We start from the raw sequence: 25308 nt of genomic DNA, 5'->3' as shown, positions 1-25308 counted from the left end.
GATGCTGGACAGAGTTCCCAGAATCGGAACAAGGTGAATACTTGCGTCAGCCTTCACCCTGTTGGCTGATACATTCAACTGCAATCACGCATTTGGAGCAGGATGGAAAAAGAATCAAAACTGTTCCAGAAGGGAAGATGTCAATAAGAACAAAGTAGGTTTATCCTTGTTCCTTTATGGGCGGGCAGTATTCAACCCAACGGGCAGAAACTTCTCTCTGTACTTATAGAACAAGGGCTGCAACATTCAGCTGTAGGGTATTAGTCTTTTCCTCCCATCATCTTCAACAAGAAGATAGAGAATACAGTAAAAGATGCGGGTGTTTTACCCATGCATGTCATGAGTGTTGATCAGGGGTTAAAGGGGAGAAGCAGAAGCACTGTATAGTGCCCTAAGGCAATCACTCTGTGTTTTACTGATGTGTATCAGAGTTCATCATGTGTTCATGGATGCCTTCGTCTCTTTGTCCTATTTATTAGAGTTGATAGTTGGAACAAAGCAGGTAATGGAGAGCTGATGAGGCAAAAAATGAGATAGGGCAAAATGGAGAAAGTGCAGAAAAACACAAAGTTAGGACGAAAACTGGGATTATAGGAAGCAGAAGTAAAAATTTAATTCAGGAATGTTTGATGAGCTTCAAAAAGAGAAAACGTAAGCTGTAGAGGAGCATATTGACTTGTGTCATTATGCTATGCTACTTGTGTAGCATATCCTACTTGTGTCTTCTAAGATGATGTGTTGTCTTTAATGTAAATGCAAAGAGAAAAAAAATACAGTAAGGAGTAACTATGGAAAATAGGAAAACTGTAATAAATGCAACTTCTAGGCAGCGAATCAGGCAGGAAATGGGTGTGATCAAGATTTAGAATAGGAAATGTGACAGATAAGAGAATTGAGACCTTGTTTCCAGTATGAATTGTTTAGAAATAGGAAGGGTTGTCTCTGTTACCCTGAATTTTCATGGCTTGGATTTGTCATGCAATGTATTGGTCAGTTTTCTCTGTTGAGTAACCATAGTTCTGGCCTGTAGCAAATACCATTAAAGAAGGCCATCTGCTTAGTTTATTTCAGTTTATCTCACTCAATATAAAATTCCCCTGAGTGAGTTCTTTCCTTGGCTTATGGGCTGCTTATCATAACTATGGCTGATGTATGGGGGAGGGAAAAAGAGATATTCCCCTGATTAGAGGAAAGCCCATTGTGCAAGAGAAATAACTCTGAAGAATTCATCATAGTGCAAAATTACCTACATATTTCAGCTGAGATTAGTGTCCTCCTGAGTAACAAGCTATTTGCATAGCAGATCTGCAGGTTAGACCTGTTCAGACAGTAGCGTGTTTGTGCGCTTTACATTACCATAACACTTTCTAAGTTTTAGTCATGAGTCAGCGTTTGCATGCTCACTTTACCTTTTTCCTCATCCCAGACCTGTTGCAGGTTCGCATATACTTTTGTCTGGCTCACGTATGTGGAGAGCCGTAAAATTACAAATTGCTGATTTCACGCATGCACACACACACTGAGGTTTCCATATATTTGTGTGACTGGAGTGCAGCCCCTTATATGATGTTTGCATTAGTTAAACACAATATTACTTAATTGATATGGATTTAATGCTTGCTAAAATGGTTGTATTAAGGGCATAGTTTCTTTTGACATCTTTGGGAGTTTTAAGTCCAAGTAAGAGCTGAAAGATCAGTCTTTAATCTGCATTTTCTTGCTATGCATATTACCAACAGCTGAAGCTTTTCAATGACTTTGTTTTTAGCTGCAGACATAAGTGTATCTGCATAGGTCATTTGGTACAAAACACATGGATTAAACTTTTTTAAATATTTCCAAGCTGCGTGAAAATAAGACCAGCAGATTTTTTGGTAAGAGATTTCCCTTAATTGGAAAGGCTTAAAATAAACGATCATATGATTAAAAAAAGCAAGGATTGCCTGCTATTTGTTGTAACCCCTATTTCTGTAATGCCCCTGTAGCCAGAGAAGCAGCTGTTCATTGCTGACATTCTCCCTGCCAGGCATTCCAACTCTCTGAGGTAATGGGCTACAAGCATACGGGCCTTCGCTTTAATTCTTTCAGCGTATCCTTCCGCATGGATAGACCGAGGGGAACGCCTCCAGGAAAAGAAATTAAATGCACACACACAGAGGCACACGGAGACGGGCGATTTGAAAATATTCTCGAGAACGCAGTTTGTGCTCATGCAGCGCAGCGTCACATGAAAGAGGCAGCCTGAAGAGCTGGCTGGCACAGGTTTATTTTGTTGTAATATTTTCTTCCACCCCCAGCTCTTTACCCAGTGGAATGATATCCAGAGCAAGTTTTTTGAGACAGGAAGTGAGGAATGTTTTCACTATGAGTGATCTGAGAAGAAGGTGGGTTAGCCGAGATAGCAGCTGTTTCGGACAAGAGGAACACAGTAAGTCAGTTCCCGAGGAATACCGATGAGATGGCTCCGGGAGAAACAGTCTTGGAGCGCTGTGGGTTTTTTTTGGCTACACGTATGTGAAAGGAGACTCGGTGTCTTTGGATCACTGCAAAAGGTAAGGGGGGAAAAAACAGACACAGTAAAAAAAAAATAATTAGTGGGTGATCTCTGCTGTGCACCGTAAGACTAAGGAGTTTCAGGCACTTACTTTTTGAAAAGTAAAGGCTGTGGAACTGTGCTTCTGGAGGTAGGGGAGGTTTGAGATAGGCGCTTATTGCTGCTCTTTCAGTCCAAGAGTCATGTCAAAGATTAACTGGTAAAACAAGGGGAGGGTGGAGTATTCTGGGTTTTTTTGGCTCCTCAAATGTTTCTGAAATAAATATATGTATTTCAAGCATTTGAAATAATAGGAACCTTTTTTTGGCATCATATATTGTAGTTTTATTTCGCACGCTGTCATTCATGCAGGCTGTTTAAAAAAAATCTTTGTAAAGTAAAATGCTAATTATCGAGGGGGGAGTGAGAGGTGTAGGTAAAGGAGAAAGATACCACAGTGCTTAATAATCATGTGTCAGTCGCAGCCATGTTGCTGAAATTCTAATATGACATTTTTGAAACTAGATGTTTGTGTTGAAATATAAATGTACAAAGTTGGGCTACTTACAGAAAATTCCAGGCTTGCTAAATAAAGGCTTTTTATTGTAGGAGTTGTCAGTTGGATTTGTAACTCCTCGCAGAATGTAGTTTCTTTTTGCTAAAGTAGCTTTATAACAATGCAGATGCGTCTGAATTTAAAGTAATACAGAAGGTAAATATGAGAGCACTTAGCATTGCAGAATGCACTGCCGCTGAATAAAACCAGCACAGCTGTGTTTGCAAGAAGTACGCATGGCTAGCAGTAGAAGTTACTGAATGATACCTCAGTATTATTCATCAAACTTGCCTTTATTCTACAGTGTTAATTTATTATATGACAAGAATTATTTTTTTGGAGTTGGTCTTTTGTGACATGGAAGTTGGTTACTCAAGTTTTCCTTGTTACAAATGTGTTTCAGAAGTAATGAAGATTATGTCAGACATGTACTGCGTTACAATGAAACTGTTTAGGGTAAATGTTCAGTAGAGCAATAAATGGAAACAACAGACCATAACCTGAAGAGCGCTCCTGGCACGTTCTGAAAATTCTGCTCTAAACTTTCTTCCTATGCTTGCATTGCTACCTGTCCGCATAGCAAAATAACTGAAAGTCTGAGATTGCCTCATGTCAACATTAGATGGTTTGGGAATTTCACCTCTCAGGTCAGCCTCTTGTTAGTGATTATTATTTTTTTAATTTTTTTTTTTTCCATGCCCTTAGAATACTTTTCTAACGGCTTGATGGGGGCATGGAAGTTTGAATGTCTTTCATATTGGTACAGCATAATAACTGAGATTAAAACAGCACTGCACTTCTGATTGCAGCTTTCAAAAGGATGAGTAAGTTGTTTTTTCTCATTGCTGTAGCACTGAAGAAAGTGCGTAAGAATGTATTGGAAAACAGGCCCTGGGGACGTGAGCTGAGGTCAGTCAGCCAAAAGTTTATCTGCCAGGAATAAACCCAGTGCGAGATTCTGCTGGCAGTGGGCAGGAAACTAAAAGCTTCTGTCTGCGGAGCATTCCCTGCATGCTGCTCCGGGGAGGCAGGATTTGGAGGATCAAAGTGCAGAGCGAGTAATAAAGTGAGGAGTCCCCACGTATCCCTAAATTTTTCAGGGAAACCTGTTGCTATCAGTTGTTATTTATTCTGCTGCTGCACCCAAAAATAAATTAGTGTTTGGGCCAAGTTATTTTGATTCAATTAAGATTTTAGGTGGTTATCTGTTGAGGATGGGGATTGCGTAGGACAGTAGAAGTGCTTCCAGATTATTAGAAACGTGGTCATGAAGTACGCTTATGGGCATTCTCTGGAGTAGGGTTGCAAAGATGTCATCGAGGAAAAATGCCGTGCTGCCTCATCTTTCTCCCCGTTTTAGGCCTTTAGTGTCTTTCAGCCTCCCTTTCTTATTTGCCTGCTGCTTACAAGGGAGTAGGGAGTCCGATACGAGATTTTCAACCAAAAGCGTTTATGGTTGTGGTGAATAACACTCAATTTCTAGGGCTGTATATAAATGTACAAGTAGTATATGGCTGTCTTATTTGTTTATAGCTATACTTTCGAGTTTAAAAACAGGTGCGCTACATCTGCAGATCCCCTCCACCCCCCAAATAAACGCACATCCTCGTGTTACTCCTGCCTGATAATTCTGTGACTCTTCAGAAACCAAATTATCCCTTGCAAACTCTGCTGCTAACGCCTACCGGCCTGAAAATACAAGGAGGCGGTTGTTTTCTTTTTCCCCTTTTTTTTTTTTTCTTCTTTTTTTTTCTTCCCCCCTTTCAGGAGCTGCCACTAGAGGTCCCAGGCCGACGGCAGCTAACAATGAGAGGAAGAAGGGTAGTTTCCCCCTCAAGGCGGCTCGGCCCCCTCAGGCCCGGCCCGGCCAACGGCCGGCGCGCGGGCAGCCCAACGGCCGCCGCGGCGGCCGTTGGGCTGCCCGCGCGCCGGCCGTTGGCCGGGCCGGACCCCGACCCGGGAGCCGCTGCCTCGGCCCACACCGGCCCAGCCCGGATGGTCCCAGCCCGGGGCCGGGCCCTGGGCTGTTAACGTGGGGACCGGGGGTACGTATAGCTTTGAGGGAGGCGTTTCAACCCTTCCCCTTGAGGCGATGGTGGGTTTTCTCTCCAGCGTGTGAAGCGCTCTCTCCCCAGCCCCCTCGCTGTAGCGACTGCCCTCAGCACACGTAGTTCTGTAGGAAAAAAAAACAAACAACAAACCACCACCCTGTATTTATAAAATGTTTTTCATGTGCTGCTGCAAACCAGCGCTAGTGAGATCACGACGAATTTCACAGGCGAGGGTGCACGCGGTAAGAAAACACCTCAAAAACCTCAAAAGAAGAGGAAGGTGAAGCTTGTATGTTACGGAGTTGAAGGGAAAGGAGGTGCCAAGGTGTTTGCAAAAGGTGGGGAAATGGGTGGCTGCCTTTAGGCTGGGAATAAGTATGTTTTTCAAGAAAAATTAGAAAATAAGTGGTTCTCAGAGTTCACGTGCTTTCTTGGTGGGGCAAAGCGTAACCTGAAACGTTGTATGGCAGTTTGACGTAAGAAATAATGGTACAGCTAGCTTTAATTTGGGGACAATTAGAGGAATTGGATTTTAATTGTCTGGTAGGAAATGGCTAAGGTGTGAGCTTTAATGCCTCTCTTCCTGCCTTTCTTTTTTCTTAATCGTTTATGGGGCTTGGTTTTTTGTTTAATCTGACAGATAGCGGCTGAGGCTGCATGCTGCTCTGAAAAACAAGCCAGATGATTGCTGGTTTTGCTCTTAAAGAAAATGGCTTTGTTCAGTATTAGAAATACCTTAGGTAGCTTGGACTTTGTAGAGGTATTTCATCTAAGTACTGCTTCAATTTAGAAATACTTATTTTAAGACATTGAAGCCACATTTGAGGAATGCTCATTATTCACTTGCGAATTGTAAAAAAAAAAATAAATCATATTGCCAAAGACTGGTGTCTGTGGAAAAACCAGAAACTCTGGTGCTTATTTCATTATTTGAATGTGTAACAGCTCTGCATTTTGGAAAAGTAGACTGATTATTTAGATTTAGAAGAAATATACATGTTATTTTTCCCATGTTACCATTCCCCTTTCAGGCAAAGTATTTCTGATTCTTGTATTTATTCTCTTTCTCTTTTGTTCCTTGCTAGGATTCCAGTGGATGCCCCTTCTACTTGTCTCTTGGTGGAAAACTTGCTTGTCTTTAATGGATACTGCTGCTGCTGGTTGATCTCTGGAGACTTTACAGCTCCTTACCTTTTGAGAGGAAATTGTCCCCTCTCAAGGTCCCAGTGGTAGTAGCTTTTTATCTGTAACCATCTGTGAGGGAAAAAGAAGATGCCTCTACCTTTTGGGTTAAAATTGAAACGAACTCGACGTTATACAGTATCCAGCAAGAGTTGCTTGGTGGCTCGTATCCAGCTGCTCAACAATGAATTTGTGGAGTTCACGCTGTCGGTGGAAAGCACAGGCCAGGAAAGTCTGGAAGCAGTGGCTCAGAGGCTTGAATTGCGGGAGGTAAGAAAACTGTCCAGCAAAGGCAGTCTTCCTCTCTGGTGCTAGATGACTTATGTGGTGACTCCATACCGTTTGGGGCAATCAGTTTAGTTACTGGAGCAGCTATCCCGTTTCCCCTTGTTTCTTCCTATTCTGGTCTTTCTTTATGGGATATCATATTGGTCCAAAACAGTTGCAAAACTTATGTTGTAGAGCTAGGGAATGCCCAAGGGGGAGGACATGTGAGAGGTGGCAGTGAATAGAAGCTTAGAGCGATAAACAAAGTGACTGTTTTAAACCTGGCAATGTTGAAAATGCTGTTTTAAAAAAACCCCAAAGGATAAAACAAAAAAAAAATTCTCCTTAAGCAATGTGGTTAAAAATTACTGTGAGACTTGAGACAACTTTTAGCTAAGGATATGAAAGAGAGTGTTATTTGCTTGCATGTATTTCTTTATGATGAATTAGTGCTGTGAAAAGAACTTAAGGGACAAAATGTGATAAGTGTACCAGTGACCCACTATTTGTATTGCTTGTTCAAATACCACAAACATGTTTGCAGACACTGTCTTACTGTCTTGGAGCAAGCATATAGTGATTTAGATCGAGTGCTGGACTCATGAGGAAACACAGTTTGCTAGTTGAATCTGTATATATCTGTGTAACCTGCCTTTTTCCTCAAAAATTCCTTATTTCATATTTTGAAGGATCCTTTTGCAACTGAGATTTGCTCTTCCTCCCACACATGTAGTGATTATTCATACATGTCCTGTATTGAGCGAATTACTTCTGGAATGCTGAGCTGCAAAGTGTTGTTTATAGAAATCTACATAGATTACCAACATATGAACGATTTTTAGTATTTGAATTTTAGTAGTTGAATGCTGTCAATCCTGTGTAAACTGACATTTCCTATGAGAGTCTCAAAAGGTTTAATTCATTTTATAGTCATTAAACTGACAGAATGTGCAGTTTTGTGGGGCAGGAGAGGGGAAACTTGTAATAAAAATTTACTGTTCTAGCATTGTTGTGAAAAAGACGCTTTTGCTCTATTATGTGGTCTGCCATATAACGGTGTTTTGAATGTGGGATTCAAATACAGGATGAAAACCTGAGACATGGGTAACCAAAATAAGAGTAATTTTTGTCTAATAACTATGATTTTTTTAAAATGTTATATTTTCATTGTCAAGCAATGGCAAGAACTTATAACTTTGCTCAAATATTGAGCAAATAAATTTAGGACTCAATCCTGCAACCATTTATTACTGTACCCAGTATGCATTACTGTAGGATTTCTCAGTAGGAAATGCTATATACAGTAGTTTTCAGAAATATTTTTTTTTCTGTTTGGAGAATAATAAATAAATGAAATAGAGGTGGATCCATTAATCTCTAAGCATTTGTTTACTGTGGTTGTTTTCAATACCAGTATGGACTCTTGTAGATTCTCCAAATATTTTTTTTTCAGTGTACAGTTGGTTTAGAAACATGCAGTTCTGTGCAACAGTATGACTTCTTTTTTTTTATCTTGCTCCTTTTAGCACAGGGAGAATCTAACTACACTGGTAGGCTTAGTGTTTACTTAGAATACATCAGATATCATATATTTAGAATTTAGTTATTGTTATGTGAATGGAGTTTGTCAGTTTTATCTGTCCACTTTTAGATGTCACTGCTAAGTCAACAGAAGGTAAAGAATTTTAACTATATTTGGCTTGCAAAATGCAAAGGCTTTGTCTTCCTGAATGATGACCGCTAGCTTTTATTGAACTAGTCGCAGAGTGTTGGAGATGCAGTTTTTTTCAGCTATTCTTCATTATCTTTGTTTGGAGCTACTCCTAAAAATCTGGGTTGTTTTTTTTTTTTTTTTTTAGAAAAAAAGAGAAAGATGGCAATTGCCTCAATTAAGAGTCATATATCAGACTAAGGGAGTTGACAGTACACTATTGAACTCTGAGCAGATTCCTTCAGTCATGCATTCTTGCATGGATTATTTTGGCAGGAAAATGTGTTACAATAAAAGGGAATGGAAAGTAGGGATATAAATTACTTTCCAGAGCTTGCATTCAAAAAATGTTGTTCTGCCCTTAAATAGTCAGATTTGCCAAGCAGATGCTGGATCATTCCTGATTGCTTGCTTGGTAGAAACTTTTCAGAAAGAAAAATTTGCTGAGCACTTTGCTTAAATCTGCAAAAACATTAGTTCTTGATACAGTAAAATACCATGTACTTTCTATAAGATTTTGCATATTGTTAATGCACTAAGCATCCTTAAAGAGTGAGGGTGAATTCAGTGTTAAGCATGAAAGTATGACTGTTTATTTGAATACTGAGATTTAATGCAGTTATGAAAACTGAGGCATCAGTTCCAGATTACTGTATATGGGCTATGCAGTTATGACAAGCGGTCCCCATGCACTTTCAAAAGAGTTTATTGCAGAAGGCATGAGGGGGATTTCTACCTTTTTACACATTGAATGGTAAAATTTGTAAGTGTGTCTTTCTCTCCGGAACAGCCTGCAATTACTGAATTTGGAAGGTGAATTGAACGGCTTATTTTTAATGCTGTGCCATCTTTTAAGATACTTGTTTTAACAGATCTTTATGTAAATGAGTAGTCTTCAAATTATGCTTTGTGGGGCTAAACACTGGTTTTCTTTTGGTTTTCCAATTAGTACTTCTGAATTTCCAAGTTTTATACTAGTATGGACACATAGCTAGGGCTTAGGAAGTCTTAAGCGTGTTGACAATTTTTTTACTGAATGGTAGACTTTAGAGAAAAGTGAAATGAATGCATTAAACTAAGACGAATATCTTCTGGTATTCCCAGAATGTGACTCATCAGCAAACGGGTATGTAATCCAGCTCTCTTAAACTGAGGAACTGGGGGAAGAAGCCAAAGGGAACAGGGAGCAGAAGTTACTTACCCTTTGTAGCGCAGCCTGTCTTTTATCCTGTGAGAGAACCATAACCAAACCTGATGCATGCAAAAAGCTGTATTCGTTGCAGAAAACTGTTCTGGAATTTCAAGTTTTGAAAAACTGCTGAGAGCTCTGATTGTTAACTATCTTAAAAAGTATCTGCAACACTGCTCATCTTGCATCTAGGGCATGACTATACAAATTAAATACTTGAAAATATAGAAATATTTTAAAAAATATTTATAGAGCTAGATATCTATAGGATGTTTAGCAGGAGATGTTACAGCTGATTTACCTCTCTTGCTGGATCATCTTCTATTTCTGCTTTCTAATAACACTTCTAAACCAGAAAGAAGGGGCAAATTCTGCTACTGCATACAAGCAGAGTCTGATTTAACTGCAGATATGTGGGAGAGATCTGGGCCCAAGGACAAGAACTGATGGTAGGGAAGTTCTGTGGAGAGTATGTTGTGCATATGGAAGTTCCTGTGTTTGTTTTGGATGTGAATGGGAAAGAAGGAATCAAGGTTATGCGGGTCCTGAATAACTTCGAAGTTGTGAAACATTGCTTCAGAAATGCTTGAACTATGCTGTAAAACTTTGCTCTGGATTCTGAAGTATCATCTCTTGGTTAAAGAAAACACAAAAATACCTTTAATTCAGTGTGGTGGTTTCTTAAATGTGTGTTTTGCGTTCATAAAGAGTGTTTTTAAAATAAGGCCAAGTGCAACCATAAATATTCTTACATATGTATATATCAATAACCATAATGGCTGGCAAATAAAAGTTGGGCCAAGTCATGACAGGGAGGTCACAACCATAGTTATGTTTATGCCTTTTAACAAAGTCTGACAAAAAATTAGCTAATGCTTGGAGAAATAAGAGAAGCAGTGCTCATAGTTGAACAGCTGTGGTTGTGCCTCTGAACAAAATTTTTGTTAAAATTAGGAAAGGAGAAATTGTCATGGAGGAATGTGTATAAAAAATGCAGACCTTCCACGTGTAATTAATTAATTTAAAAGATGCTACTTTATTGAAAAACAAACTTGACTCCATCTTAAACACGCATTAATTATAAGTATGCTGGAATTGTAATTTAGGAGCCAAGATAAATTGAAGGGAAGAGCACTCAGCCAAAAATTAGTAATTGCATCAGTGCAACTATTGTAGCTCTTATTTTTTTTGAAGGAAAAAAGCTATACGTTCAGGTATAGTATTTGCACTCAGCCTCACTGCACTGAGCAGCACAAAATCAATGTTTTTCCATGAAAGCAATAGTGGCAAGTGGGAAGCCTATCTCCTGATTTCTTTAGCTTTTTTATAAAGTTAAGTCAGAATTTGAATTTAACACTTTAATTGTATTTTTTCACTGTCGCAATGTCTGTGAATCGCTGTACAGTTTTATACTAATTTTCACAGGTTTTCTTTACTTGTGAAGCAAAGACATTAGTTTATTGTTTAGTATTTTTAGACTACTTTGAAATTTTGCTTTTCCCCACTGTAAAGTAATGAGAATTTAAGCCTCTGATGAATGGGAACACAGTACTTCTTTTAATATCAGTGCTGTGTAAGGTGTGAGTCAAAAGCAGGTATGTAAGTCCATCCTTCTCAGAGCCTTGGTCAGCGGTGGGGAAAAAATAACACAATTTAAAAATAAAACAACCTATGTTTCTACATTTCTTGGTCATGTTGATTGATAAGTGGCCTGTTTCTGCAAGAGGTTAAAATCTGTCTTAATTGGGATATAATGTAGTCTATGCACTATGAAGGTATTGTGCTCTAGCTTGTAAATTAGCCTGTTTACCTTTCTCTAATGTACTGATGAGTAGAATCTGCCTTGCCTGTCAGAAGACCATTTATTCAAGATACTTGAAGGGTGTGTAACACCGTGTATTGTGATTTGTGCAATGTTTTAGTTGAATAAATTAGAATATGTCAGATTACCTTGCAACGTATTGATTTTGTTTGTTTATTTCTTATCCCTGCAGTTTTGCTTTAAGCTATAGTTGGCAATTGCTTTGTTTAAATAGTATTTGTGAAACCGATGTTGGAGTAATTAGGAGAATGTAATTGTGGGTGGTGTATTGCAAAAAACTTTTACATTATGAAAGAACTAAGACTTAAGACTGACTTCTCTCTGTCTTCATATAGCTACCCTGCTAAACACTCCCTCCTGCAGCTACAGTTGAAGATCTTGCCTGTACTAGAAAAACAAAAATAGTATAAGCAAAAGTACCCTAAAGTGAGTAGCTTCAAGGGAGGGATTTTTATGAGTACAGCCAGCGGTCCTCCCTTTACTGCAAGAAGAATTGGTCATGGTAGTATGCAGAGGGGTGCAACTTTCCACTTGGCTGGTACGTGGCAAGACTTGCAGATTTCTTTCTCCACCACTTCCAGGAAGGCTTGGATCTTGTACACTGGCCAGTCCAGGCTGCTCCAAATCCTTTCTGCCCTAGAGACTGGGAAGATTTGTGCAGGAGGTTGTCTGCTGTGATAAGAGTGGAGTTTCTGGAGAATTTTCAGGGCCTGTTGTGTCCTTTTGTAGTTCTTAACATTGGACGTAGGGTAAAGCTTTCACTTGCTATCTGGCAGTTATGTGTAGTACAAGATTATTTACCCAGTTCTCCTGCACGCAGTTTAAATAAACTGTGATATTCTGATGGCAGGAGCTGTTTTGTATCCAAGCATATAATAAAGCTAGACGCAGTGGAGCCTTTGGGCTAACTGGGATTTTGTAAGTCCAACTGCAGTTCTTATCCTTCAGTAATGAGAAGGCGTTTTCAGCACTCTGTTCAGGAAAGGTTCATGGCTTGTTTTGTACCTACCTATTTGTAGGTACCAGTGTAAAACAGGAAAAGCCTGAAAATATATTTTGACTGCATTCTTCTGTAAACCCTGTTATTGCTTTCTTTTTTAAATTTCTTAGCTCTCATCTTAGGGTGTTGATTCCTCAGGTCACTGTACCCTTGAGGCAGGTAGCAGATTGCATTAATCAGAAGGCACTGTTTTAATAAACAATTAGAAAACAATTCTCATTCCAGTCTATTTGTAACCTGTAAGATATTCTGTAAGATTTATAATATAAGCTATGAAAATTAGCTGGGAAATATATAATTAAATACATAAGTTTGAAGTAAACTTTGAATACTGCTACGCCTGAGGGGATTGTGTGGTAAAGTCTATTTTCCTCCCTGCTTCCATCAACAAAAAGTGGCTGGTTTTTTTTTTTTTCCTTTAATCTGAGGGTTTATAGGGAATGATTTTATTATTTTTTTCCTTCCTCCCCCCCTGCCCCCCCCCCCCGATGGTAGTAATAGTGTTGTCTCAAAGTCCCAAGGAACATAACTTTATATTATATTGACAGAAAGTGGGAAACATAGTTGAGTTTGGGGATCATAATAGGTGCTGTTTACCTCAGGTGAGACGATTACATGCATTTAATACCTGATATATACCTTTGTCATTTGTATTTCTTTTCTAGATAGCGTAAGCTGTGACCAAAATAGACCCTGAGATTCTATATTAAAACTTTTTTTTTTATACTGCTAATCAGAACAACTGATAGATACAAATTGTATTTAGATTAGAGCCACAGTGGAGTTATATTAGGGATGAGGCTGATCCATATTATGGAAAATAAAATGAAATGAAGCAGTTAGTTGTAGCTAACTAGTACCAGGCAGTTGGTATATGGAAGAAGGACTATCTCACTGCTTCCATTTCAGATTACAAAACAGATGAGGAACAGCAAAGTATGTTCAATAGATATGGAAACTGATGAGAATTTTAAGATTTAAAGCTCAGTTTTTAATGATTTTATAAAAGATATAAAGGATAACACTTTTTTTTTAAAATAGGTTGGTTACTTTATATCCAAGAATTTCTCAGTAAGCTGTTTCTCTTTGTCAGCACCAATTCTATAATGACATAGAATCATGTAATAGTTTGAGTTGGAAGGCCATCTTAGGGTTGCATGATCCTACCTTTTGCTCAGGAAGGCCAGCTTGGATCAGGTGGCTCAGGGATTGCCTGAGTGAGTTTGAGTGTCTCAAGGATGAAGATTTGACACCTTTTTGGGCTAACTGTTCCAATGTTTGGCTAGTCTTGTTGTGAAATTTTTTTCCTGATCTAGTTGGAATTTCCCACGTTGCAGCTTGTGCCCACTGCTTCTCATACTTGTACTGAGCACTTCCAAGAAGAGTCTGGCTCTGTCGTCTTTATACCTCGCTCTTAGGCAATTGAAGTCCACGGTGAGATTTTATTTGAGTCTTTTCTGAAGACTGGTCAGCCCCACTTCTCTGACTTTCATCATACATCATACGAAAAGATATAATCTAGTCACCTACAGTAATGTAGTTTTGTGGCACTCATACCTAACAAAGCACCTCTGCTTAGCTTAGGAAGTCTGGTTGACTTCATGTAATGCTGTGTTGGACTTTTGGTACTTTTGCGTTCCTGATAACTTTATCTTTTATTCAAAAATGCTTACTATTCTTGTCTGCAGTGACAGAAGGGAGCTAGGTAGAACGTAACTGCAGAAATTATTTTCTTTTTATTTCTATTTGATTTTCTTCAAAGGGGTTGAGTCATGAATAAGTCACTAAAATAAATGAACCTCAAAGTAGTGTTAATCTTAACAGCTTAACATATTTTAAGAATTATGTCATGACATTCTTTTTAGAATTGGGTGTTGTCCTGAGCTGCTAATAATAAAATGTTTTAGCAATGAATAAAAATGGATTCTATTTTAATCAGTGCGAATATTCCAGGGTGCATAAGCTCCTCCGAAAACTCACAGGATCAAATTCTGCCCTTGAAGTCAAGTGAAAGGTTTGCATACAAGTCAGAAGACAGGCTTTGGTCCATAATGTTTTGTTTGGCTTTCATTTTATGGTGACGTTGCAGTGAACACAATATTTCTTCCTTAATGGAGTTTGTGTCATAGTACTGTTATAATTTCTGACATCTTATGGAATCTTAAGATACTGTTGTCTTCTCAATGTTCTTATGGGGTGCCAGAGGTTAACACACCCTGTATCTTATGGTTGATGGATTAAATCACAGAAATAAAAGCGAATATTTTCTAAGGTATCAGCAAACTTTGTGCACCTGGACTGAGAAATTTAGAAAACAGTGTTGTTTATAGTATTTGTATTCAGAGCCATATTTCTTTTGTCCTCTTGAAGTTGAAGTATTTATGACTTCTTAAATTTGACTCTTGGTTTGCAGAATTCAGAAGTGAAGACCGCACAGTGTCTACCTGTGAAAAATTTAATTTGTAGGATTTTCTTTACAAGAGAACTCTGTTTCTGATGTGGGAATACAGTCTGTTCCTCTATGGTAATTTTTAAACTTCCCCAACCGTTAAACTATCTTGTATATATATCAGCATTCTGCCTTTCCTCCAGATATCTTCCACTATACTGGAAAAACTGCTTTTTTCTTCTATGAACAGTTCCAATTTAATTTAATTTTTGTATTATAGCCTCCCTTTTTATCAAATAGGACCAAAGTTGTCTTAGAGTTTGCAGAAGGCATCTTGATTAAGGTTAAATGGTCAGAATTCATCCTAAATTTTTTTTTTTGTCTTCTGAATACTGATTTTGCAATTACATGGTAACAGTAATTATAATTTAGAGTTGTTTTTTTTTTTAAAACATTGGGAAAAAAACCCCACCAAAACCCACCAACAATCACTTAAAACTGTGTTGATGCTAATTTAGAGAGGGGCAAGGAAGTACCTTTTGCCAGTATGCAATGTCAAAGGAACATTATGCTTTGGAATTGGCTAAAATTTTGCAGTTTTCTAGTTTCCCAGAGGAAATGCTTTTATGGAATAGATGGTTTTATTAATTTAATGCTACACCCTGACTTTTGTGCGCCAAATTACTCAATGATCTGTGCCGATATGGAACATTGACTTCACTGCTGTCCTTGAGGTTTGGTATGTAGCATACCTGCCCATGCTGTGACTATTACATGCATAGTCAGCCTGTCAGAGCTGTAAGGGATAGCTAGAATTCCATGGGGGTTGACTGTTCATCCTGTTTAGGCTATAAACTAAGAAGATGTAGGTAAATGAATTTTCAGATGTGTATATAGGCGAGTTTTCTCAGGAAAGTACTAAAGTGGCCTTTCTCTACTATCAGCTGTTGCTCCTTAGTGCATTTCAAATCTGTGCTTCAAAGCATCAAAATGCTAGAGCTTATGAGAAAACAACAGTAAATACTTTGTTTGCTAGGTAGATAATTTTTCCAAGTCTAAGTAACAGAAATTATTGACGTAAAAAAAAAATCATTATGATGAATAACAGTCTGTTGTTTTATAAAACTTTATCCTTAATAGCTTTATTTTGTATAAATTAAAAACATCTGAAAATATGTAAAGAAAAGTGTTGGATTAAGGTGTTGGTATTTCTACCCTTTCTACATATAGTAATATGGACTTGGAGAATTTCCATGTAAATGCCTACAGACATAATTATTATTTTGTAGCATTCCCTTATCTCTCCCTCCCTCAACTGAAAAACTTGTAATTATGATTTCTAGTTTTGCTGTGATAATGACAAGAATATTTTCCAGTACACATCTGTTTGGTGGTCCAGAACTGAATGAAATACGTACTGCAGGAGCAGATTTTAATCAGTTTGAACATAGTGGAACATTTAAAGTGAACATTTAAAGTGAACATTTAAATTTGATTGTGTTGCTCAAGATTTTGTGCAGTGGGATTTTGACATTCCAGGGATGGACATCCCTCAGCCTCTCGGGGCAATCTGTTCCAGGGTATACTGTATTTAGGGTTGCCTGCTCAGGCAAGGTAGCTTGCTGCTGTACCTGGTCATTTTCTTGCTCATGGGATGAGCCATGCATGTACTTTAATGAGCTTGTCTTTGACTGACCAGCTGTCCTATGCTCTTTTGTCCTTCAGCATCCCACGTGAGCCTGTCTGCCAGTTCTCCAGAGAAGCCATACTTTGCTCTTTTGCTGTCCGATGTCATTTTCTATTTGCCTTCCTCAGTTCCTTTAGTTTTCCTGTCACATACAAGTGCTTACTACTAACAGCTGTGAGTTGCCACAACAGGGTCAGGGACTGTTTGCAAATAAAGAGTAGGTTTGCTTATGTATGTGGATTGCTTATCTGGAAGTAATGACTGCTTTTGATATTAAATGTCTCTCCAGTTCTCTAAGTTTTCAATAACTCATAGCCTTAGTGTTTCAAAACCTTTATTTCTAAGTAGCAAGATTTTCATACAATCTATTTTATCTAATATTGCAATACTAACTTTTTTCATCATGGAAATGCTTCTTTTTCAGATTACATATTTCAGTCTGTGGTATTACAATAAGCAGAATCAGCGCAGATGGGTAGATTTGGACAAGCCTCTGAAAAAGCAGCTGGACAAATATGCCTTGGAGCCAACTGTGTATTTTGGAGTAGTGTTCTATGTGCCTACTGTTTCTCAGCTTCAGCAGGAGATTACCAGGTAAACTTCATGCATGTGTCTATAATTTTGCTTTCAGCATTCTGAAATGTATGGTTTATTGAAAAATTGTTTGCTTTCCACTCCCCTACCTCTATAGAAATGGAAATTATTATGTTAGGCAGAAATTATGTTCAAACTGTGTATTTATTTCCCTTTCGAATACTTAAGATATGTGATAAACTAAGCAAACAACTACCTTTTTGGTGGTTTTAGGAATCTGTTCAAACCTGTTTTCAGTAATAGCCATACTTGCATGGTCAGACTTTTAATTGTTTTAGTCCCTTTATGTTTGTCTCCCCCCCCCTTTTTTTTTTTTTTTTGTTTAGAAGAGCCATATGTTGCTTTTGGGGACATCAATCCTGCACAAAGCACGTGCAGATTTTATTGAGCCATGCTTTCCTTTATTTTGCTTTCAGTACTTTCTGTGCTTTCAGTACAATACATTGGCAAACTACAGGCTAAGCTTCAGCTTGTGATTTTTTTGTGTATCACTGGGCAATGAAGATGGATGGTAGTTTTGATACCATATATCCATTTCTACTGTGAATCTGGGGAACATCACATAAGTGGTGCTGACTGCAGGGGAAAAGTAAAATTGAGCATATATACCGGCCAGTTATTCCTATGGGCCTGTACATTGGCTTCTAGTGTCTTAATGTGTATGGTTATTCTGATTTAGTTATTGTTTTCAACAGGCAAATAAGTACAAAACCAGTAACTGGTTTACAAGCATGTATTTGTTATTTCAGAAATATGTGCTTGCATTAATTAGCCCAATTAAGCTGCTACCTTCAAGTTGGCCCTGCTTTGAATGGGTAGTTGAACCAGATGATCACCCAGAGGTCCTTTCCAGCTTAATTTATTCTGTGGTTACATGAAACTGTCCTTATATACTGTGGTACTAAAATACCTTGCCAGAGACCTTTCCCACTAATTGTGGTGTGTAAGCTTTTCAGGCAGATAAACCTCTTGGTGCAGACACTGGTGCTGTAATGTATTGCTTAATGCCTGGCAGCTTTAGTTTTTGTTTTATGCATAATTTCTGTACGATTATTTTCTTTCCGAAAACTCTTAAAGTTTTGGGCTTTTCGTCAGCAATTTTACTGGTCTAAAAAGTCATTCTAGTGGTCTTTTTTCTTCTTTTTCTTTTCTTTTTCTTTTTTTTTTTTTTTAAATAAAATAAATCTTTGGTTCCAATTCTGTGCTTGTTGGTGTACTAGGATGCATTACAGTAAGATAAATGTCATGATGTTGCGTTGAATAGCTAAATTTCCTGAAAAACCTTGAATATTCTTCTCTGGAATTGAGTTAAAGAATATGATGTTTATGCTGGAGTTTTAACAGCAATTTTGCAGTGTACTGCCATGTAGAAAGTAGGAATTTATGTGCCAACTTTATACTCAAGTCCTAGAGGATGGTGCTTTCTTTGATGTATGATAGAGTCTGGATTAGTTTTAGAAATCCATGAAGTTTTTTCATCCCTTTTCGACATAAATGAGATTGAGCACATTTAAGCAAATTATATTGGTGGATTCCCCAACATTGGACACTTTCAAGATTCGGCTGGACAGGGTGCTGGGCCATCTTGTCTAGACAGTGCTTTTACTAAGAAAGGTTGGACCAGATGATCCTTGAGGTCCCTTCCAACCTGGTATTCTGTGGTTCTATGATGTGTTTAATGTATACCAGGAAATGGAAATGTCATAGACAACAGAGATGGTATTTGTACTATCATGAGGTAGTGTCAAGATTCTTCTCTGTATGTTTATTTTTAATAGCAGTTATATGGAAAGAGCTTATGTACTACTGCTTGAGTGGGAAGATTTATTTCCCCAAATGCAGAGGCTTTTTCCACTTTCCATCCTTTTTTTTTTTTTATTTTGTTAAGGCCTGGGCTTAGTCCCAGCTGTTTTTGTTTGTCTTGTGTAAGGTTGTTATCTACTACCATATACAATACTGCTTTTTTGTAGTAGGATCCAGAAAAGTCTAAGCAATATTTATAAAATGTCACTGTATTTAACAGGCTGTTAAATAGTGAGGGAAGAGAGCCATCTTCTAGCCTGATCAAAATTCATGTGGAATTTACCTGACCTTTCTAATCACTGAACGAATTGCATCACATGCTTCCACGTTCTCAGGATTAAAACCTTACTTCACAAGAGTTAACATACAATATGAGGAAGTTAAGAAGCTTTTAAAACTAGACTCATAGAAGATAAATGTCCTTCTTGGCAACGTTTGTGTAGCTATAATGGCATTTTTGAGTTTTGAGGTGTTTTGGACTCAAGATAGGGTGTTCCATGGATGGCTGCAAGGGGCAACAGAATTCAAGAAAATAGTCGTTCAGACTGTGGGCAAATGGTACAGCTAGCAGTGGTTGCATGTACAAAAGATGACTCGGTGAAAAGGTCAGATTAAAGGAAAAAATGGTTCCTTGAAAGTGAGAACAAAATGTACTTAGAAGTTGTAATGCAGAAATGAAAGTCACTATTGTGAGCGAAGGGCTGTGGAATGTTAGAGCTGTTGGAAGAGAATGCAGCTATACTGCAGAAGTGTAGTGATCACTGTAAAGAGGAGATCATAAGAATATTAAGGAAGGAAGAGGTAAAAATAAAAAAAAATACGAGGGTATGACAGTAGATAGAAATTATGGAGATTCTTTGTTTTAAGAGGTAGTGGTATTTGATTCTGCAGTGCTATATGAAAGCTAAGGGAGGAGTTAACAAAGACCATGAAATAGTGGGTCCGAATGATGAGGAAGACTACCCTCCTCCCAAGCTGGGGAATGCAGAGAGGAATAGGAAATGCAGGCATATTCATCAGCACTGTCTTTAAATTAAGAGAGTTAGCTTTTTCTTTTTTTCCCGTGTAGGTATCAGTATTATTTGCAATTAAAGAAAGACATCTTGGAGGGCAACATTCCTTGCACACTGGAACAAGCAATACATCTGGCTGGTTTAGCTGTTCAGGGTAAGTAAGGCAATTGTGCCAATTAGCTAATGTTGTGTTAGAAACTTCAGTGACATATTTTCTATTGCATGTTTTCTATTCATTGCTCAAAGACCTGATTCAGTAAGTTATGAAAGGCTTTCTCCTGAGAACTTTGTCATATGGACCGAGGAAGGAGAACAGTGGGATCAGTGGCCCCTAACTTCCTGCTATTTCTGTGCAGTCCTCAGTGGTGTACCTTGGTATCTGACACATGTTTTTAGGAGTTCGGTTTAAATTAGGCATTGGAGTTCCTTTGGAGGCAAAGGCTTTAGTCGTCTGCTTCCATCGACAGACCTTTCATCTGTTTCTGTTAATGAAGACTCTTTATTCTGACATGGTAACAAGAGAAAGAGACATGTTTTAATAAATAAGCAAATTTGAATGAACAGTAGTACTTGTATCTCCACTTTTTCTCTCAAATATCCTAGCACCTAAGATCATTTCAAATTAGTATGCAAGACTGTTGGTATGCATGGGAATTGTTAACAATTCCCATGTTCAAATCGCTCCTGAAGACCCATTTCTGTGATACCTACATGAAAATGGGTGCTTTATTTTTCCTAACTGGGGACAGATGGGACAGAGTATGCACTAGAGAACCACCAGTCCTAAGTCTGTCTGCAATAATCATGTCTGGTGTTCCTTGCTAACATGCTTGTTCGATCTTAAATCTCTCAAAATAAAAGTTTTTCATGGCAACAGCTTTGTTTAATGTGTTTGTATAATGCTTCACAGTGAATGCCACTCCAGTATTTCTAACAGCAATTGTAACTCTGCCAAAATTGAAAAGGACTGAAATCATTGACAGTGCATACAACTTAAGGTTTTTTGTGTTTTTTAATTATATGTGTTGGTAGTATCACATTAAAGATGATGATTGTGTTTTTTGAAAATGTGGTTAGCAGTGAAGTAGGGTGAATTATATTAGTACCTTGTTTATATAACTGTGAATCTGTTTAATCCAAGCCAGGATTTAATGGTCTTCAACTGACAAAATCTTGCTTTGTTATTTTCATATCTTTAGGCCGTGTAAGTATCTCTCTGCTCAGTGAGTTGTTTATAGAAATCTTTCAATATAATCCTCTTTCCAGATGGAAAATATTTATCCTTTTAGCTTTCACATTCCTTTTTCAGTCTTGTGTAAGAAAGAAACTGTATGTGTTGATAACACAGTGAAAAAACAACTTGGAAAAAACGCAGGTTCTAAATTAATGTGCTCCGATGACTGAAGTAGCTTATACCAGGTAGGTTAGTTAATTTTAGTTGGCGAACGAACAGAAGCAGTTGTTTGATATTTTGAGTGAACTGGTTTCAAGAATGATCTGTATTTGAAATAATTACAATAGCCTAATTCTAAACACTACTTTATGTGAAGTGCTGCGTTGGTGTAGGGTGTCACAGGTTCTCCCCTTTCATCATAAATAACTTGCATATTAATTGTTAATGCTTAATACAAAGTTGGTTCCTAAGTGTCTCTAAAGTTATACTATTATGGATGAGAATCTGTGGTAATGTAAATAGGATCTGTATACTTGGGGACTGTGTTTATGTTTTTGGGAGCAGCCATTCCATACAGACTGCTGTTCCACAGTTTCTCCTGTGAGACTGGTAGATAACTTTTCCAATTTAGACTGGTTTATTTCTCCTCTTTGAAACGTTGGCAGTTTTTTTCCTGGAAACAGAAAAAGATGCAAATTCATTTGGATGCCTTTTGGCATGAAGTAAAATCAAAACTGTTATTAAAATCAACACTGTTATTAAGTCCCTTCTGAGCATGCCTCTGAGTCTGGAAAGGCTTCTGGGTCCCACTTTTTTTGCACGTCTGTGTGCAGGGAGCTGTAGAAGGCTTGAGAGTGGAAGAGTGCTCCAGCTGCTCTGTGCAGTGTTTTTGTCCAGCCGCAAGTTACGGCAGTCTGCCAGTGCTATACTGTAAGTAGTTAAGTATCTGGCATGAGGCAGTAAAGAAGATGGAGCTAGACTCTTCTCAGGTAACAGGAGCAAATTGAAATACAGGAAATTTAGTTTAAACAAAAGTTTTGTGTTGTGAGGGTGGTAGGACACTGGAACAGGTTGCCCAGAGAAGCTGTAAAGTCCCCATCCTCTGTATTTAAAACTTGACTGGAGAAGGCTCTGTGACAGTCTGCTGTAGCTGACCTATCGTAGGGCTAGATCTCCAGAGACCCCTTCCAACCTCAGCCATTCTGCGTTTAAAAAAACAAATAAAACCCAAGGGAACTAAGGAACTTGGAGCAACACTCTGAGTTTTATCATTTCATCTTCTTTCCTATTCACAAGGAGTGTTATCAATTTTTCTGAACAAGATAAAAAGGTGGGATGTGTTTTTACTTGTCCTCTTCATAAGCATTACTGGTTAGTTTGTTCCGTTGTTTTACTTTCAGATCGTAGTTCAATAGGATGGAGATTTGCTACTTGGAGATCCTGCTGCAATTAATTGGGTATTGAATCATTTTGTTATAAATGTTTGAATCCAAGAAATTTTTTATTTTTTAGCTGATTTTGGAGACTATGATCAGTATGAATCTCAGGAGTTTCTACAAAGATTTGCTTTGTTTCCAGTGGTAAGTACTTACTTTAAATTAATAAATTTAAATTCTTAAGTTGATAAATTTAAATTTAAATCTTTCTTTAGATTGGTAAATGTAAATCATTATTAAAGACTCCATGATTCATCTTGCTTACTGGTCCCTAGATTATCCAAATCAGTAAAGGTTTTCTTTGAGTCTGGAGTGAGATAAGATGCTTTATGTTAGACGGGAGCAAAGATATTGCAAGATCTTTGCGATTTTGTTGTCTATTACACTGAAAAAAAGGGTTGGTGTGGAGATGGGAAAGTGAGTAAAACCACTTCAAAACAGTGTTTGTGCTTTTTGGTTTTGTTTGTGTACATATTACAACATCTAAGGCCCAAGAGTAGAGTGGAGGGTCGATTTGCTTGTGTAAAGAAACTATAACCATTTAATTTTGTAGAAATTTTTGTATTTCATTCTATAAATGCTATCTTAAGGGTTGGCTACAAGAAGAAAAAATATTGGAAGAAGCGACACAGAAAGTTGCCTTGCTACATCAGAAGTACAGGTACCATTTCTAGAACTCTTTATTGCTTAATTTTAATGTGATTGCTGTGGTAGCTCAGGAAGTTGGGAATCTCAGAAGGTAGTTGGACTAATTTCACTTCCCATTTAAGTCATTTTTTCACTGGTACATCTGCATTAAAATTACAAGAATTTTTGCTGAATGAAAGTGAAGAGAGAACAGAATGACCATTAAAATAAATTAGAGGACTCTGCTTGAAAATTAAGAATACAGGACACAATTTAACAGTGTGACTTCACCTCTATAATGTTTCTGAAAGTTGTTTATATGAAGTTGTGACCTCAGTAAGGATGTTTCTTGATAAACAGCCTTGGCAGATAGTGAGAGCAGTAGAAATGTAGAGGCAGTCATTGTGCCAGAATGCTTTTGATATTAAGTAAAGATAGGTAATATGCAGTAGTTCAAAGTGAAGGAAAGTTAAGTTGTCAGTTCATCAGTGAAAAATGTTTGTGCCTATGTGAGTAATAGTGATTATATTTGCCTGTATTGCTTTAAAATATTGCTTGAGAATTTCAAAGCCATTTGTCGTTGAAATGCTTTTGTAACAAGATTGGATGGTTAAGGTGCAGGAAAGAAAACTTAATCTGCATGACATTAGGAAAAAGTAAAGAAACAAAAAGTAAAGACTGATTATTGAAAAAGTGTTCAGAGACATAAGAAAGAGCATGACATGATTTTGCAGGTAGCGATGATGTCTTTTATGAGATCAACTGAGGTAGGCAGGGAAACACAAGCTTTTAATCCCCGTGACGCTACTGCAAGTCTGTGAGAAAACTGTCTTTGGCAGTTGGTCTAATTAAAAAAAATATTACCTTTACCTACCGATCATGTCCTTCTCATATTTTCAAATCATTACAGTTAAAACTCAGTTAGCATTTAGAAAATGAGACTCTCTTTCCTGAAATGCATGTATACTGCAATAGGAGGAATTCAGGTCTTGAACATCTGTGCCAGAATAATCATTCTGATAAAATGAGAAAATATGGTGACAATGATGGATTTGAAGAAGAATGTGGTAATTGTCTGCCATGAGCAGAGATGATAATTTTAACTGGTCTTTGTTGCCATTTACCCCTAGAGATGCCTGAGAGAAAGAAATCACTAGAATGAAAGTGTAAAGGCTGAGACAAATATATCAGCCATTGGTACTGATGAAAACAGCATGATTTGTATCCCTGGATGTCTTGCGGATGTTTTTTAAGCTTTGACAGTGTCAGTCAGAGTAAAACAAAGATCGTTTTTTTTCTTATTGACAGTACTAACCCATTGTTGTTTTCATTTGTAGAGGCCTTACTCCTCCTGATGCAGAAATGTTATATATGCAGGAAGTAGAGAGAATGGATGGCTATGGTGAAGAGACCTATCCTGCAAAGGTAAACAGAGCTTTGATCTTTGTCTCAGTTACTGTCTTTCCCTATTTAAAAAGGGTTACTTCCTGCCAAAAATAATTAAAACCCAAAAACCATACCACCCCTTTTCTCCTCCACAGTTGTAAAAGTAGTTGCTTCTCATGTAACTTTGCTTTCAAAGACTTTTTTCTGTATTTGCATACTTTTTTGTAACTTCTTACAGGACAGCCAAGGAAGTGACATATTCATCGGAGCATGTCTTGATGGTATCTTTGTGAAACACAAAAATGGTCGTCCTCCTGTTGTATTTAGGTTAGTATCATTCTTTCTTAAAATATCTGTGTGCACTTCACACTTTCTGTGTGTTCCTCACTGGCATGAATAACTCTTAGGTATGATCTGTATTTAATCATTTGATAAAACCAAACATAATCCTGTAGTTGTCACGCTACAGTGAATACTGAAGTTCATGGGAATTTTTCAATGTATTGACTACAGGACGAATATCTTTAAGCCAGATTAATTCTAATTCCATTGCAAAACGCATACTGAGTCAAAAAGGAGCAATTCTCTGCACATAGAACGTCTTCAAGTCCTTAGATGGGCGCATCAATTTACTTAGAAATTTTCAATTGTAAAATTATCCAGGAGTAAAATTATACTTTCATATATTATATATAAAAGAAATAGAGGAGAGTCACATTATAACATTTGTTTCATTGTTTTGGATTCATACGTTGTTTTAGTTTACTATTTAATGTTCTCAAAGTTAAATTGTAGACATAGGCATGTCTGCAAATTACCTAACAGTTAGAATTCAGTCTCATGTGAAATGACCTGGTTCCCACTGACTTCAAGAGGGATTGCTTGGGC

The 25308-nt window shown here is 37.7% G+C and overlaps 1 protein-coding gene across 2 annotated transcripts in view; it reads left to right on the top strand.

Moving 5' to 3' along the window:
• The first annotated feature begins 2103 nt into the window (after window positions 1-2103).
• The window catches only part of PTPN21 (protein tyrosine phosphatase non-receptor type 21), a 43262-nt gene continuing 20057 nt past the window's right edge, over window positions 2104-25308 (top strand). For both annotated transcript variants that reach the window (XM_074585458.1, XM_074585457.1), the window contains exons 1-8: window positions 2104-2552; window positions 6226-6592; window positions 16812-16981; window positions 19854-19951; window positions 22484-22551; window positions 22998-23068; window positions 24372-24459; window positions 24659-24747. In XM_074585458.1, the coding sequence (XP_074441559.1) occupies window positions 6413-6592; window positions 16812-16981; window positions 19854-19951; window positions 22484-22551; window positions 22998-23068; window positions 24372-24459; window positions 24659-24747 (764 nt within the window). In that variant the 5' untranslated portion in view covers window positions 2104-2552; window positions 6226-6412. The remainder of the gene's footprint in view (window positions 2553-6225; window positions 6593-16811; window positions 16982-19853; window positions 19952-22483; window positions 22552-22997; window positions 23069-24371; window positions 24460-24658; window positions 24748-25308) is intronic.

This window comes from Larus michahellis, chromosome 4 (assembly GCF_964199755.1).
Source record: "Larus michahellis chromosome 4, bLarMic1.1, whole genome shotgun sequence".
In the NCBI taxonomy this organism is placed as follows: Eukaryota; Metazoa; Chordata; class Aves; order Charadriiformes; family Laridae; genus Larus; species Larus michahellis.
The sequence above is the reverse complement of the archived record's forward strand: the minus strand, read 5'-3'. Positions and strand labels throughout refer to the sequence as shown.